Consider the following 15707-nt stretch of genomic DNA (forward strand, 5'->3'; position numbering starts at 1 on the left):
CATCAGGAATCTCTCTCATAACAAGCAGGGAGGAGAGACAATCCAGGACTGGATGCCCATGTAAGGGACTGGGATGGAAGTCCAGTGGGTCAGGTTTGGCGGAGAAAGCCTGCCATGGCTGGGGTGACTGACCCATGGCCAGGAGCTGGGGATAAGGACTGTGTAAATCCAGGCAGCTGTCACCAGGAGGCCTTGAGGCCACAAGCCTTGAAGCACCAATGCCTAGAGGTCTCAGCAATACAGGTGAATGCTTTCTGAAGTGGCAAGTGATGGCCCATGGCTAGAATTGCCAGATTTAGCAAATAAAAATACAGGATGAGCAGTTAAATTAGAATTTCAGATTAAAAAACGTATTTTCTTTTAGATATACAGATTGCCAACAAACACATGAAAGGATGCTCAACATCACTAATCATTAGAGAAATGCAAATCAAAACCACAATGAGGTATCACCTCACACGGTCAGAATGGCCATCATCAAAAAATCTATAAACAATAAGTGCTGGAGAGGGTGTGGAGAAAAGGGAACCCTCTTGCACTGTTGGTGGGAATGTAAGTTGGTACAGCCACTGTGGAAAACAGTATGGAGGTTCCTTAAGAAACTAAAAACAGAACTACCATATGACCCAGCAATCCCACTACTGGACATATACCCTGAGAAAACCATTAATTCAAGAAGAGTCATGTACCACAATGTTCATTGCAGCTCTATTTACAATAGCCAGGACGTGGAAGCAACCTAAGTGTCCATCGACAGATGAATGGATAAAGAAGATGTGGCACATATATACAATGGCATATTACTCAGCCATAAAAAGAAATGAAATTTAATTATTTGTAGTGAGGTGGATAGACCTAGAGACTGTTATACAGAGTGAAGTAAGTCAGAAAGGGAAAAACAAATACCATATGCTAACACATTATATGGAATCTGAAAAAAAAAAAAGGTTCTGAAGAAACTAGGTCAGGACAAGAATAAAGATGCAGACGTAGAGAATGGACTTGAGGACACGGGGAGAGGGAAGGGTAAGCTGGGACAAAATTAGAGAGTGACATTGACATATATACACTACCAAATGTAAAATAGATAGCTAGTGGGAAGCAGCCGCACAGCACAGGGAGATCAGCTCAGTGCTTTGTGTCCACCTAGAGGGGTGGGATGGGGAGGGCGGGAGGGAGACGCAAGAGGGAGGAGATATATGTATATGTATAGCTGATTCACTTTGCTATAAAGCAGAAACTAACACACCATTGTAAAGCAATTATACTCCAATAAAGATGTTACAAAAATAAAAATCATATTTTTTAATATAAGTATGTCTCATGGACTTCCCTAGTGGCGCAGTGGTTGGGAATCCACCTGCCAATGTGGGGGACACAGGTTCAAGCCCTGGTCCGGGAAGATCCCACATGCCACGGAGCAATTGAGACCGTGTGCCACAACTACTGAGCCTGCATTCTGGAGCCCGCGAGCCACAACTACTGAAGCCCACACGCCTAGAGCCCGTGCTCCATAACAAGAGAAGCCACCGGAATGAGAAGCCCGCGCCCTGCAATGAAGAGTAGCCCCTGCTTGCCACGACTAGAGAAAGCCCACATGCAGCAATGAAGACCCAACGCAGCCAAAAATAAATAAATAAAAATAAGTATGTCTTGTGCAATATTTGGGACATACTTATACTAAAAGATAAGTGTTGTTTATCTGAAATTCAGATTTAAGTGGGTGTCCTGTATTTATCTAACAACCCCACTCAGGACTTCTCTGAGCTGCCTCTAACTGCAGAAGAGGGCTGGAGCCCATACGTGACTGGTTCAGGGCCTGCAGCGCCATGATCTTTCTCGAGGGTGTACTGCACCCAAGGTGATGAGGAGTGAGTCAGGGCAGGGTGTGGACTTCCAGGAGAGAGGCAGCCCCTCCTCACCTGCGTCCAGGCAGGAAACTAATTTCTGTTGGTCAGCAAGTTTGAGGTGCTGGCACTCTGCTAAGCCCTTCAATATTATCTCATTGAATCCTCCTGCAACCCTAGGAGTTAGGCACATGTGATCACCATGATTCCCACTTTAGAGATGAGGAGACTGCTGAGTCTCCATGAGGTTAAGAACACAGGACTGTCAAGTGGAAGAGAAGGAATTGAAGCCCCGGGGCTGGTGCCAGGTCTGGGATTAGCTCATCTTCCAGGCCCTTCTCTCTGTTAATCCCAAGGGCTTAAGGTGGGGAGCAGCCTCTACCTCCGAATCCCTGGGACAGGAAATGTTCCCAGTTTCCCTGGCACTGGGCCAGGGTGTTGTCCAGGCTCACATGCTTGTTGGAGACTCCAGGCTGGGAGACAGATCTGCCGAGTTTCCCTGGTCCCCGTCTGGCCGGGACATGCCCAGCGGCATGAGCTGCCCGTGGGCACTGCCCTCCGCTGTGCTGGTGCCCGTGGGAGGGGCCCAGGGCCAGCTGCTGCCTCTCAGGCCCAGTCTGCGCTGAGCCCCGGGTGGCCTGGCCAGCTTCCCTGCCGTTAGCCCCCCGAGCCAGGCCAGAGGGGTCCCTGAGGAGCTCTGGGCTCTAAGTCCCAGCCCCTCTCCAAGGAGGCGGGCAGCGGGGCTCAGCAGCCAGAGGCTTCTCAGCTCTGAGCTCTGGAGCCAGATGTAACATTGACCTTAAATGGTAAAAGCTCCCCAGAGTGAAGAGAGGCTGGCCGGAGGAGGAAAGGGGAATAACTCAGTTTTAGGTAAGTCGTTGCTATCTCCAAGAATAACCTGCCTCTTCAGCTGGGAGCAAGGGAACACTTCTCCTCCTTAAAGGTACAGGGTGCTGGGATGGGGGCGCCTGACTTTAAGTTTCCAGGGGCGTTGGCTTGGTCGGATGGCATTTCAGCCGAGTATTTTTATTGTTGCTGTCATAATTTTCAAATAAGAAGTGAATCTTGCCCGTCCTAACTTAACTAAATTGTGCTCCTTTTGCTTGCTGTTGGAAAGCATGCACAGGTTAGGGTGAAAATGTGGGTTCTGACTGGGGATCCGCAACCCCAGGTTTCCTGTGGGCCCCTTTGGAGCAATAGGGGGTCCCCAGATTACATAAGCCAGCCGGTCAGGGCTTTCCCCACACCGCCTGCTACCACTTCCCCAGCCCTGCTCTGTGCTTACTTATGGCTCTCTCTGCCCCCCACTCCCACCCTGTGCCACCCACTCCCTGTCCACCTTGGACCTCGTGCTGGCCCAGCCCGGTCTCCCTCCCTGACCTGCCCCTGCTTCTGTCCCTGCACTTCCCATCCTGTGTTCTGGTCACAGCCCCTGTTTTTTATCCCTGTCCCCATCTCTCCTGTCTCCAGTTTTGCCCCCGTGCTCCTTCCCTGCACCCTCAAGGGGTTGCCTGTGCCTTGTCTGTGCCCCTAGCCTGCGAACCTCCAGGAGCTCGGAGTCAGAGCTATTCCTAGAGTGAGCGGCACTCGGGCTGCTTTTCTCCAAAGGAAAGGCCAGTGGAAGCCAGAAGCCAGAGAGGGGCCCAGTTGTCTGCTCCCTCCTGCCTAGTAAACAACTATAAAAGCCTGGAGATACTCTGCAGATTGAGTAAATACAGTGCAGGATCTGGGACCCCTGGCTGGCTCTCCCACCTCCCAGAGCTTGGCAGCTGCTGCTTTTTTAACACTCACTCTCCAGGCTGCTCTTTGAGTGTCTCGGGGGAAGTAAAGCAGCCCATGGGTCTCCTAGAGGAAAAAGGAAGCAGCTTCCCAGGGCTGTTAGGCTGGGAGCACTAGGGAGCCAGACCTGCCAAGGGTTCTGTTGTCCCCACCAGGGGGCAGTGACGTGCTGGTGAGACAGGTAGACTCTGGACTGCCCCTCAGCCGTCCTCTCTGTGGCTTGGCAGTCAGCAGAGGGGCTGTTTGATGAGGAGGAACAGAGGCCCTGATGGGTGGGGAGGAGAGATTTAGGAGCCCCCAGACTCTGCTCTTTGAGCTCTTTGAGGCAGGGGGATGGAGATAGAGAACTCAATTCTCTTGTAGTAAAAGCAGAAGGAAGCAGGAGAGAAAATGGATATGAATTAGCTTTGTGCCAGGGTCTGTGTGCTAGAACTGTTATTTAATTTAATCCCTGTGGTAGAGATGAGGACATTGTGGTTGAAAGAGGTAAAGCAATATGCTTAAGGGAACACAGTCTGTAGGTGATGAGCAGGGATTCCAGCTCAGGCCAGCTTGGTCCAAAGTGGGCACTTCCAGTGTTAGATGCCACCCTGCCTCTAGTTAGTAACCAGGGTCTCGGGCAGTTATTGAGCATCACAGTCCAAATGATGGGAAAATCAAGGGGATTGCATTTACCCCATGAACCTTGGAGGCCAGACCTTGAATTCAGGTGACAGCCCAGGGCAGCCTCACTGGTTGAGATGCAGAGGCAACACGACTCCGTGACCTTGGACACACCCTGCCTTCTCTGCGAGGACCTTCCCCATGGGAGAAGGAAAACAGGTCAGCCAGCCAGACAGAAAACCTCTCTGCTAATTGGCTACAGATGTAAAAAGAGTTAGAGAAAGCTGGGCTTAATCACCTCTCATTACTTTCTTCCCAGTACTTTTAAATTTATAATTCTTATTCAGACTTTTTCCCTGGTAATAAAAGTAATGTGTATTCTTTGCTAAACTTTCTTGGAAAATATAGAAATAAGTATAAGTAAGAAATTCAGAAATAAACATAAAGAAATAAAAGTTCCCTCTGGAATCTTATCACTCAGAGATAAATATTGTTAATATTATGGTGTGTTTCTTTCTTTATAATTCTCTATATTTTATAAAACTAGGGCCTTACCATGTGTGGTTTTGTAGTCTGATTAAAAAAAATTTTTTTAAAGGGAATTCCCTGGCAGTCCAGTGGTTAGGACTCGGCACTCTCACTGTGGTGGCCTGGGTTCAGGGCAACTAAGATCCTGCAAGCCGCGAGGTGCAGGCAAAAAAAAAAAAATTTTTTTTAAAGACTTTATTTTTTTTAGAGCAGTTTTAAGTCACAGCAAAGTTGAGAGGAAGGTCCGCATAGAGATTTCCCAGATCCCCCTGGCTCCCACACATGCAGAGCCTCCCCCAACATAACAGCCCGACCAGGGTGGCACATTTGTTACAACTGATGAGCCTACACTGACACATCATAATCACCCAAAGTCCGTGGTTTACCTTAGAGTACACTCTCCATGTTGTACATTCCATGGGTTTGGACAAATTGCATAATGACATGTATCCACTGTTATAGTATCATACAGAGTATTTTCACTTCCCTAAAAAATCTTCTGTGCTCCATCTATTCATTCTTCCCCACCAACCCCTAACAATCACAGATCTTTTTACTGTCTCCGTAGTTTTGCCTTTTCCGGAATGTCATACAGTTGCAATCAAACACTATGTAGCCTTTTCAGACTGGCTTCTTTCACTTAGTAATATGCATTTAAGATTCTTCCATGTCTTTTCATGGGTTGATAGCTCATTTCTTTTTAGTGCTGAATAATATTCCATTATCCAGATGCACCACAGTTTATCTATCCATTCACCCACTGAAGGATATCTTAGTCTTTTTTTTCAATTTTTTAAACACCGAAGTATAGTTGATGTGCAATATTATGTAAGTTACAGGTATACAACATAGTGATTCACAATTTTTCAAGGTTATACTCCATGTATAGTTACAAAATATTGCTATATTCCCCATGTTGTACATTATATCCTCGTAGCGTATTTATTTTATACATAATAGTTTGTACCTCTTAATCTCCTACTCTTATCTTGCTCCTCCTACTTCCCTCTCTCCACTGGTAACCACTAGTTTATTTTCTATATCTGTGAGTCTGTTTCTTTTTTGTTATATTCACTAGTTTGTTTTATTTTTTAGATTTCACATATATGTGATATCATGCAGTATTTGTCTTTCTCTGTCTGACTTATTTCACTTAGCATAATGCTCTCCAAGTCCATCCATGTTGCTGCAAATGGCAAAATTTTGTTCTTTTTTATGGCTGAGTAGTAGTCTGCTTTTTTTAAACTGAACATTCTATCATGATTATTTTCTCATGTCATCAAAGATACTTCAAAACATGATTTTTAAGGGGTTGTATACTACCAAATAATTTTAGCTGTGCAAAATTTAATCATCATTCCCCTCGTTGGGCATTTACAAATGTGGTTTTTCTTTGGGGCCTGTCTCAGTGGCACACACATGATGGCTTTTCCGTCCTTTTTGTGGAGTTTGGAAACTCTGCGCTCCCAGGTGGGCTTGTGCAGTACGCCCTAGGGTGTGGGCTTGTTCTGCAAGACGATATTAAGTGGGATACTGACTCAACTCGAAACACATGGACTCACATCGGAATTACCTTTTAAGTTCTTTTCTGTCCATCTGAGTTAGCCCAGCAGTGTGGGTGCTGCAGGACTTTCAGTACTAAAACCAGACGTCAGGCAAAACCAGGCAAATCAGGGCAACTTGTTTTCCCGGGTTTGAACCTAGTGTGCCTTCAACATCTTTCACATGCTTGTTTGTCTCTCTTTTTGACAAAATGAGAGCAAGTCGTGGGCTTGGAGGCTTCGTCAGGAATAGCTAGAATTTAATAACCATTTTCACTAAATTTATTTTTACAGCTAACTCCTCTCTATTTGTGGTATAAGTGGTACTGACTTTTCCACAGATGGTAGGGGTATAAAGTTTCCTTTTAAAATAAATGTGATGACAGGGGAAGCTAACACTTGCTGAGTGCTTATTGTGTGCTAGGTGCTGCTCTTATGCTTTCCTTGCAGTTCCTCATTTCATCCTCACAGCAGCCTCTGAAGTAGTTACTACTGTTATCCCTATTGTACAGATGAGGAAACTGAGGCACAGAGAACGTAAAGAACTTGGCCAACAACAGAGAGCTGGTAAATGGCCCAGGCAGGACTGCAACCCTGGCTTTCTGGCTCATTGCCAGTCAAATGAAAGAAGATTAAACCAATAAATATATAGGTGGCAAACAGACGTGGGAGAAAATATGAGGGTGGTGTGCAGATGACTCAAGTTTAGGAAACATTGGCTTGGAGGAAACTGGGGTTCTGTGAGCAGAGGTATCGGTGGGTACAGGATGGGGTGGGGGGAAACTGAGCCACCCCAGCAAAACCAAGGGAAAGTTAGGAACCTGTGGGCCTGTGGGAGAGATTGAAAGGGATGGGGCCATCCAGTGATCACAGCAGGGCTGCATGGCTGGAACGTGGTGCAGAGGGCATTGTGGTCACCCTGTGAAGGGACACACAGAGGCTACAGGACATTCTGCCACTGACAGGCTAACCTGGAGGGTGTTTCCAGAGAGCCCAAGGTTCCCAGTTCATCAGGAGAAGAAAGTTTGAAGATACCCTTGCCTTTGCTCATACAGGTGTGGTCAAAAGAGCGCTGGCTCCAAGTTGGGAGGAGGTCTTGGCTTTGACCAACTCTTCCCTTGTGGTCACAGTGGGAGCTGGTGCCTGGAGCTTGAGGCAGCATCTTGCCCTGCTGGAGAGCACAGGCCCTGGAGCGACCATGTGACTCCACCACTGACCAGCTATATACCTTGAGCCACAGCTAACCTCTCCAAGCCTCAGTTTCCTCTCCTGTAGAACAGAGATAATGATGGTGTCCACTTTGTAGGGTTAAATCCCTCAGCCTGGTGTCTGCTCTTAGCACCCAGTAAACATTAGGTATTATTATTTCTAGCCTCTGTCTGTCCCCCCTCAGAGAGTCCATCAAGGATACTTCTGGACTGGTTGTGAGGCTCTGACTGACCATAATTCTGGGTCCCAGTCTCACCTCCATTAATGCACCAAGGGCAGTAGCAGACTTACACTCTAGATGACTGGCCATTGGTACCTGGTGGGGTCTTTAAGGAGACTCAGTAAAAACACCTTCTTCCTCCACTCAAGTTCTAATGCTCGTGGAGAAGTCAGCCTAATATCACCCTTATGACTGATAAAGTTAATAGGAGAATGTGGTTTCTATTGGCAGGCAAGCAGGCTTTCTAGTATTGAATTGAACAGACTTACCCCCAGCCCTATGTAGTGCCCTCCAGGGGAGGCAGGCCCCTTTGAATCTTAGAGCCTGGAGGAGCAGAGCAGAACGTGTGTCCCAAGAGGAAGGGAAGAGGAAAGGGCTGACTATTCATGTTAACACTTCTTGAACTTACAATCAGACAGCCATTCCCCTGGGGCAGAGCCAGGAGTCTTACATTTTTGAGGCTCCTTCCACACGGAGGGAACAGTCACGTATGGAGAAGAAGCATTATGCTTCTAACAGAACTGCAGTGATGGTCTGGCCCAAGTCATGTTGCTAAGCTGCAGGGCTGCCATGTGGTCCCAGGAGGGCAGGCACCCCAGCTCCTCTGCTTTCTGCCTGATGGAACGTCACCCTTTCTCCTCCTGAGATGCCTGGGAGGCACCTGTTTGAGGACAAGTGCTTCCCTGGACAAGATAAGCATCCAGCTAGAAGTATCTGGTGTGATTTTTTTCTTTTTTTTAATGGAAGTTCCATTTAGGCAGCTCCAGCGAGGGAGCAAATGACCATTCTCTCCTTTGGGATACTTCATATAGACAAGAGAAGAGAGGGAAGGAAACTACCTTTGTTTAAACATGCTGTACATGCCAGGCATCTTGTGTATAATAGCTCATTAAGTCTGTACTGTGGCTATATAAGGGAGATATTTATGAGCAACTGATTCAAGGATGTTAGGCCACTTATCTAAGACCGTTAACTAGTAACCAGTAAGTGAAGAATGGGATGTCAAATCCAAAACCATCAGACCCCCAATCTGTAGCAATTTCCATCACTCTGTGGCTTATACACCAGGCCACAGTGCAGAGTGAGAATGTCCAGCCCTTGTCCCTGCTCCTATAGTTTGAGCCCAGGAGGCCCCCGCACTGCTACTCAGAGCAGAGGCCCTGAGCTTTGGGGGCAGGAGTCTGGGGCAGCTGTTCCACTAGGCCAGCTCTACTTTGCATCTGTCTTTTGTCTCCTTTTAGCCTGTGACTGTCTTTATCAGGTCTCATAATCTCGTCCATGAACAAGGCCCTTCTTCTGTTTAGTTGGAAAATACAAGTCTAGAGCCATGAGCTTTTTATTGGCAGGAAATGCCACGTCCTACGTTGTGAGTCTTGAGTCACTCTCTCTGACTAACCAAGGCTTGTGTTGGAAAAGTTCATAGATATGGCCATGGTCACCCAATCTGCCACAGAGGCAGCATGGAGTAGTGGTTGGGACCTCAGGTTCTCAAATCAAATGACCTGAATTCAAGTCCCAGCTCTGCAACTTACCGTGTGACTTTGGGGGAAATGATCTAACTTCTGTCTTACTTTTCTTAACCGTAAAATGAGGCTGATGGTGATAATGATATAACTTGATCAGAGTTGTTGTGACGATGAATGGATTGATGTATCTACAGTACTTGTGTGTGTATAAGTACTCAATAAATAGTAACCGGGCTTCCCTGGTGGCGCAGCGGTTGAGAGTCTGCCTGCCGATGCAGGGGACACGGGTTCGTGCCCCGGTCCGGGAAGATCCCACATGCCACGGAGCGGCTGGGCCCGTGAGCCATGGCCGCTGAGCCTGCGCATCCGGAGCCTGTGCTCCGCAACGGGAGAGGCCACAACAGTGAGAGGCCCGCGTACCGCAAAATAAATAAATAAATAAATAAATAAATAAATAAATAGTAACCATTATTTAAGCTCAGATTAACATCAAGCACAGGTAACTCCTCTATTTTGTGGCTCCAAATGGTGAGGTTTCCCTAAGGGCTGTCTTGCCATGATATTTTCAACTTGTTTGGGGATTAGTTCCCTGGTAAAAAGACTGTAATGTCCTTCTGGACTTCTTAGCTAAGATATATTTCCTGTTTCCCAGCTGAAACAGGAAACTGGTCCCTGATGGAAGGTGATGCTGATGAGGCTGAGTATTGTTAGGAGGAATCTAGACGGTAGATGCCAAGAGGACCCCCTAAGGGGCATGATCTTGGGGATATTCAGGGTCCTGGACCTATCTCTAAGCCTGGTCATTGGTCTGGAGTTGATTATGTGCATGGAGACTGACTTGTGATAATCAAACTCACAAGAGACTGAAGTATGTAATTCTGAATGTCTGTGTGCTAATGTATGGGGAGGGATTACCTTTTCCAGTGACCACAATGCCTGGGAGATGGAGATTTTGCTCAGAAGGTGGAAAGTTCTGAGGGGCATTTCATGTAGGCCATAAAGTGGCCTGATAGCCATCTCTGCCTACAACAGAGAGACTCCCCCAGAGCACAGGAGGGGTCTCTCCCCTGGGAACTTTAGATAAGCATTTCTCTTTGGAGTTTGCTTTGTCTTCTGTAGAAAGATGGGATTTGCTGGAAGGTAGTTCAGAGACTCAAAGGAAGGAGTAGACCGTTAGGCTCCAGGAAGACAGCCCCCAGGGCAGTGCTAGGGACCTGGCAGTAGGAACTTGCCAGAGTTTTCTCTAGAACAGAGGGGTTCTCTAAAGCAAAGGGTTTTTGACGGTTCATCTCATCAATTAAAAAAAATTTTTAGTATGCATCTCTAATTTATGTGTATTTTTAAAAATTATATTCATGAGCTACTGTATTAATGTGAGTTATTTTATGAAACATGTAAAATTAGACATTTTAAAGGCTGAGAAAGAGAAAATACTGTTTGAAAATCTTGCTTTATGTTTTTAACAGTGCCAGTAGCTTTTTTTTTTTTTTTTTGCTTTCCTTAAAAGAGTATTCTTTAGTAAGTGAAATGTGATTAATTATGCCTCATTATATTTTAAGATCTCAGCACTTTGGAGAACCCCTGGCTTTAATGACTGTCATGGTTAAACCAGCCACTGTACCAATCAGTCTCCCATTTAGGAACAAAATCCAACTCAATTGGCTCAAGAGACTTTAACAAAAGGACTATTTATAGAGGTTTGGACACCACAAGGGATGAGGCCCAGGTACGCCCCAAAACTAGCAGCAGCAGGGAGCCGTTACCAGCCCTAGCCAGGAGGGGCGAGAGAAGAAAATAATGTGATTGGAAGCCAGTGAAGAACCAGGGAAGAAGGACCATCCAGGGTGAGCTGTAATTAGGGAGGGATACAGCCACTGCCACAGATGCAGCATGGAAGAAAGGAGGGGGCAGTGAAGGAAATGCCCAACCCGTCTCTCCCCCCGCCTCCTGCTGGCCCATTGGCCAAACTCAGCCAGCAAGCATGGAAGCCCAAGTGATGCATCCCGTAGTTGTCATCTGGGAGCAGGGAATGGATCCTGGGGCAGGGCAGGGAGAGGGAGGGCAGGCAGAGGATAGCCAGCTCAGGTAGCTCATGTGGAAGAAAGATATCCTTACTCACTGAATTCGAAGTGAAATTTTCAATTTGATCCACCAGTTTGTAAAAACTTTTTTGAGAGTTGCTTGTGGTGTTAGTGGTAGTAATATCTTCACTCCACATTTTTTGCAGGAGGTTTTTAAGGCACTTGCCCATTTTATGGTGGTTGGCTTGGTTAAAACTAGATAAATATATTTCATGAATCCACTTGGGCACATTCAAGGTGTATCATACTTCGCTGAAAACAAATGACTACGTGAGTGCGATGTCAGTCCCTTAGGATTGGAGAATTTCCCCTGCTCCCTCAGGACATCTCACACACTGGTGGTGACAGTGACCTTTCAACATTGAATGAAGGCACCATTGCCAGTCTGCTTATTTAATACTAAGGAAGTAAAAATAAATAACAGTCTCCAACTGTCTTCCCATATTCCACTGCATCATCTTGCATATTCCCTGGGCATGCATACCCCACCCTGAAGACCACTGCACTAGGGTTCAACTCCTATCTTGACCAGGTTCCAGCGGTTCCTAGTCTCTGTCCAAGGTCTTGGGGGAGAGACCCCGATGGGCCCAGCTTGGTTGGGCCAGTACCAATCAACCATGGTCAGGTGACAGGAACATGGGGTATCGATGTGGCTGTGGGTTGCCATCCCTTGTATATAGGGGTTCCTCTTGGAGAAGGGGAAATCGCTGAAAGCAAGTCTCTCCAAAAGATCTCGTCACATGCTTATAAGTGTCTTCCTGTCCTGCCTTCTGGAGATCCTGGTCAAGCCTCCCATCTCTTCAGCCACATTTACAATTTCTTGGGTTACTTCCATAGATGACTAATCATATCCCTTGCATGTGGTTTTTCACATGGCTGTACATCAGATGGCAGCCTTGTTTCCCTGCTGTTGTCCCCATGTACAGCCAACATTCCCAACAATTCTGGGGTTCACAGGACCTTACACTGGTTGGGGCAGACTATTTCTCTGGTTATCTGGGTTCAGCAGAGAAAGATGGGTGTGGTGATTACCTCAAGGATCTGGCACATTTAGATCCAGAAACACTTGCAAGTTGTCCCTCTATCATGACTCCTACAGTTTGTAAACCACCGAAGTTGCGTAGGCACGGGAACAAAGAAAGCCTGACTTTTCAGAGTCCTGGACAGGGAGGTTCAACTTGCTGAAATACCCAGGAGCTTGTTTCACTTGACAATAACAAGAGTAATAATAATATACTTATTTCTATCACAGCTATCATTTATTGAGCACCGGCTACATAGTGTGTTAAATGCTTTACATACATTATCGCATATTTCTGCAACGTCTTGTAAGATCGGTAATAATAATATCTATATTTTACTGATGAAAAATCGAGGCTTTCTGAGGTTCACTAGTTTACTCGGGTTTACACAGTGGAAAGTGGCAAGGTCAAGGCTAGGTTGCCCTTGATGCAAAACACACACAGCCCATCAACAGATAGAATCTCACACTTGGAACTATCAGGCCAGGAGGAGATAGATGCTGGGCCAGTAAGATTTTTCAAAAGGTTAGATCATTATGGGTTTATTGAGAAGTATTAAGGGAAGCTAGAACCATGACAGGTTTAAGGTGGTTCTTGGTAGATAGTGAGTGAGTAAAAGAATGAACCCTCCCAGGTCTGAAAACAGTAAAAGCTTTCCAATATCCACCCCTGGTGCTGAAATGAAGACAGCATATAAGCAGTGGTCCCAGGTCCTAGGCTTGGCTCTGCTTCCAACTCATTTTGTGACCTTGAGCAGATCACTTCTCCCTTCTGAGACCTTGGTTTCCTCATCTGTGAATAGTTCACCCTCCAAGGCCTAATCGTTCACCCCAGTGACTGCATGATTGAGGCCAACCCAGAGCAATAATTGTGTCAGATGCTGCATCTGTGACAAAGGAGGATTGCAGACGTGTTAGAAGGGTCAGCTGTTATTGTCTGTTCTCTAAAAGCCCATGCAGTGCTTTTGGGGACAGTCAGACTGGCATCAGGTCCAAAGTAAATGGACGGCTGTGTTTTTAAGAAAACATTTACTGGTGAAGGGACTGCTTATTCATTCTCTTTTTGTTAACAAGGCATTTGACTCATGCTTTGGACAGTTGCTGCTCCGATCATCGTCGCTAACAAAAGCAGCCTCTGGAGCCTGGTCCCTCTTTCCTTACACTATGGGGCCAGCTGCTCCCAGCCCTCCAGCTCTAGGAGCACATGAGTGTGTCCTATAGGGTGGGGAGCGGGGACAAAAAGACTGGAAGTCCCTTGGAAGGGATTTGGGGCACCAGAATTTGGGGGCCTCCAAGAGGCATTGGGTACCCCTCAGAGCTCCCTAAGTGGAGGTCCGGAGAACTGAGGAGACTCAGAAAAATGGTATAAGCAGCTAACTACATCTTTGGGACTAAGTCTAATGCAAGTTGAAATGCCCATCTCCATCCTATAGCCAGAAATTCTAGAAGAGACCATCCTATATGGAATATATAGCCAGCACTGACTATATGAATGCCAAGAACTCCTGCATGGCTTTGGCTGCCAAAACTGTTCTCTGTTGCCCAGTAGCACGTTCTCATTCTGTATCTCATGTGATCCTCCCAGAGGACCATGGAGCCATGTGATCTGTGTCACCTTTCATGAATTCTTCAGATTTCACAGTCTTATGCACTATAGATAGCATAGCTCCTTCCATTGTCCCTACTCCTGCCCCCAGGGCCACAGTAGGATTTTTGTGGGCTCTAGGCTTTTTTTTTTTTTTTTAAAACTTTTTGGCTGTGCCACACGGCATGCGGGATCTTAGTTCCCTGACTAGGGATCGAACCCACACCCCCTGCAGTGGAAGCGCAGAGTCTCAACCGCTGGACTGCCAGGGAAGTCCCTGGCCCCTAGGCATCGTTGACTTCATGAGCCCCTTCTTGCTTATGAAAATTATAACTCTGTTGGTGTAAAGATAAATATATTAATGTTATCTATTAAAACATTTTTTTACCTAAAAGTTCATTTTTTTTTCCTTCTGACTTTTAAAAGCAATTAAAACATTTTAATGGGCACTAGGCGCTGTTCCTACTGGATATAATGGATGAGTCAGCCCTGCCCCCTCACCTTACTGTTCAGAGCATGGTCTAGGGACGGGCAGCATCAGCATCAGCTGGGAGCTTGTTAGAAATGCAGACTCTCAAGTGCCGCCTCAGAACTACTGAACCGGGATCTGCAGCTTAACAAGACCCGCAGGTAATTTGTGTGTATATTATAGCCCGAGACATGCTGTCTACCACACTGTCCCATGGTGCCGCTGGGGATATCTGAATCACAGGTCACACTGTTACCCCAAATTATAGCAAGAAGTTCAGTAACAGAAAAGCCTACGTGGAAGATAACATCTGGCGTTAAATGGCTGTGTAAATGCCAAGAATTCCTGGACGGCCCTGTGTACCAAAGGTGTTCTCCTCTGTTAGCCACAACTGATGTTCTCCCTCCTCTTCCCCTCCCCCGCCCCCTACACACACACACACACACACACACACACACACACACACACACACACACACACTCAGTGGAGAAGTCAGTCCCAGGAGGAGGGGTCTGACCTCTTTGGCTTCTGAGTTGGTCCTTCCAGTTTTTCTACGAAGCACCTGGCCTCCAGAGCCATCTCAACAGAGGCAGATGCAGGAGGCACAGCCCTAAGTTCCTCTACTCAGAGGTGACACCCAGTCTCTTGGGCAGAGCTAGTTATATGGCCCCAGCCAACTGCAAGGGAGGCTGGGAAATGCAGGGGAACACAGGAGTATTCAGGGAGCACTAACCATCTCTGCCCCAAGTGGAGAATCAGTGAGATGAGTAACAGCTACTGCAGGGCCTGAGGCCTCCCAGAGGCAAGACATTAAGAAACTAGGATGTGAACAACTAGAGACTCAGGGCTTGCAGAGAAGTCTTTTAAAAGCTGAGAGAATTAACTCAGAGACAAATGCCTGCCCTCCCCCAAAGTCTTACTCTTCCAGTAAGGGGGAGGAGAGAATGAACTGGGCAACAGAGAATGGTTTTGGCAGCCAAGATCATCCAGGAGTTCTTGGCATCCATATACCCACTTACTGCTGGCTATATATTCTATATAGGATGGTCTCTCCTAGAACTTGTTGCTACAAGATGGAGACTTAGTCCCCAAGATGCACACTTAAAGCTGCTAAGATTTTAGGTCGGTCGCAGCAGCTACTGTAAATTACCCTAATTCACTACCCAAGCACCCTTGTCATAGACCCCTCTCCCACTTCCCCAGAAGGAAAGTGACAACCTGTCACTTGTGCTGTCCTCTCCTTGCAGCTTGGCCATCCAGCCTCTGCCTGCTTAGTGCTCTAACCCCCACCTGCTCTGTGCCTTGCCCCTGGATTAGAGGCTTACTACGTTCTATGTTATAAGGAAGGAAACTTGAGA

General features: G+C 46.8%; 1 protein-coding gene across 18 annotated transcripts in view; it reads left to right on the top strand.

Annotated features, from left to right (window-relative positions):
• IRAG1 (inositol 1,4,5-triphosphate receptor associated 1) overlaps positions 1-15707 on the top strand; it is a 166083-nt gene that overhangs the window by 40913 nt on the left and 109463 nt on the right. For 4 of the 18 annotated variants that reach the window (XM_059067906.2, XM_059067907.2, XM_059067910.2 and 1 more), the window contains exon 1: positions 2399-2717. The exons of 3 other annotated variants lie outside the window; for them this stretch is intronic. In XM_059067906.2, coding sequence (XP_058923889.1) covers positions 2651-2717 — 67 coding nt within the window. In that variant the 5' untranslated portion in view covers positions 2399-2650. Of the gene's footprint in view, positions 1-2397; positions 2791-14333; positions 14511-15707 lie in introns of those variants that run through there. 11 more of the 18 variants (XM_067038615.1, XM_067038626.1, XM_067038623.1 and 8 more) reach the window with 8 other exon arrangements.

The sequence above is a fragment of the Kogia breviceps genome, chromosome 7 (assembly GCF_026419965.1).
Source record: "Kogia breviceps isolate mKogBre1 chromosome 7, mKogBre1 haplotype 1, whole genome shotgun sequence".
NCBI classification, from domain to species: Eukaryota; Metazoa; Chordata; class Mammalia; order Artiodactyla; family Physeteridae; genus Kogia; species Kogia breviceps.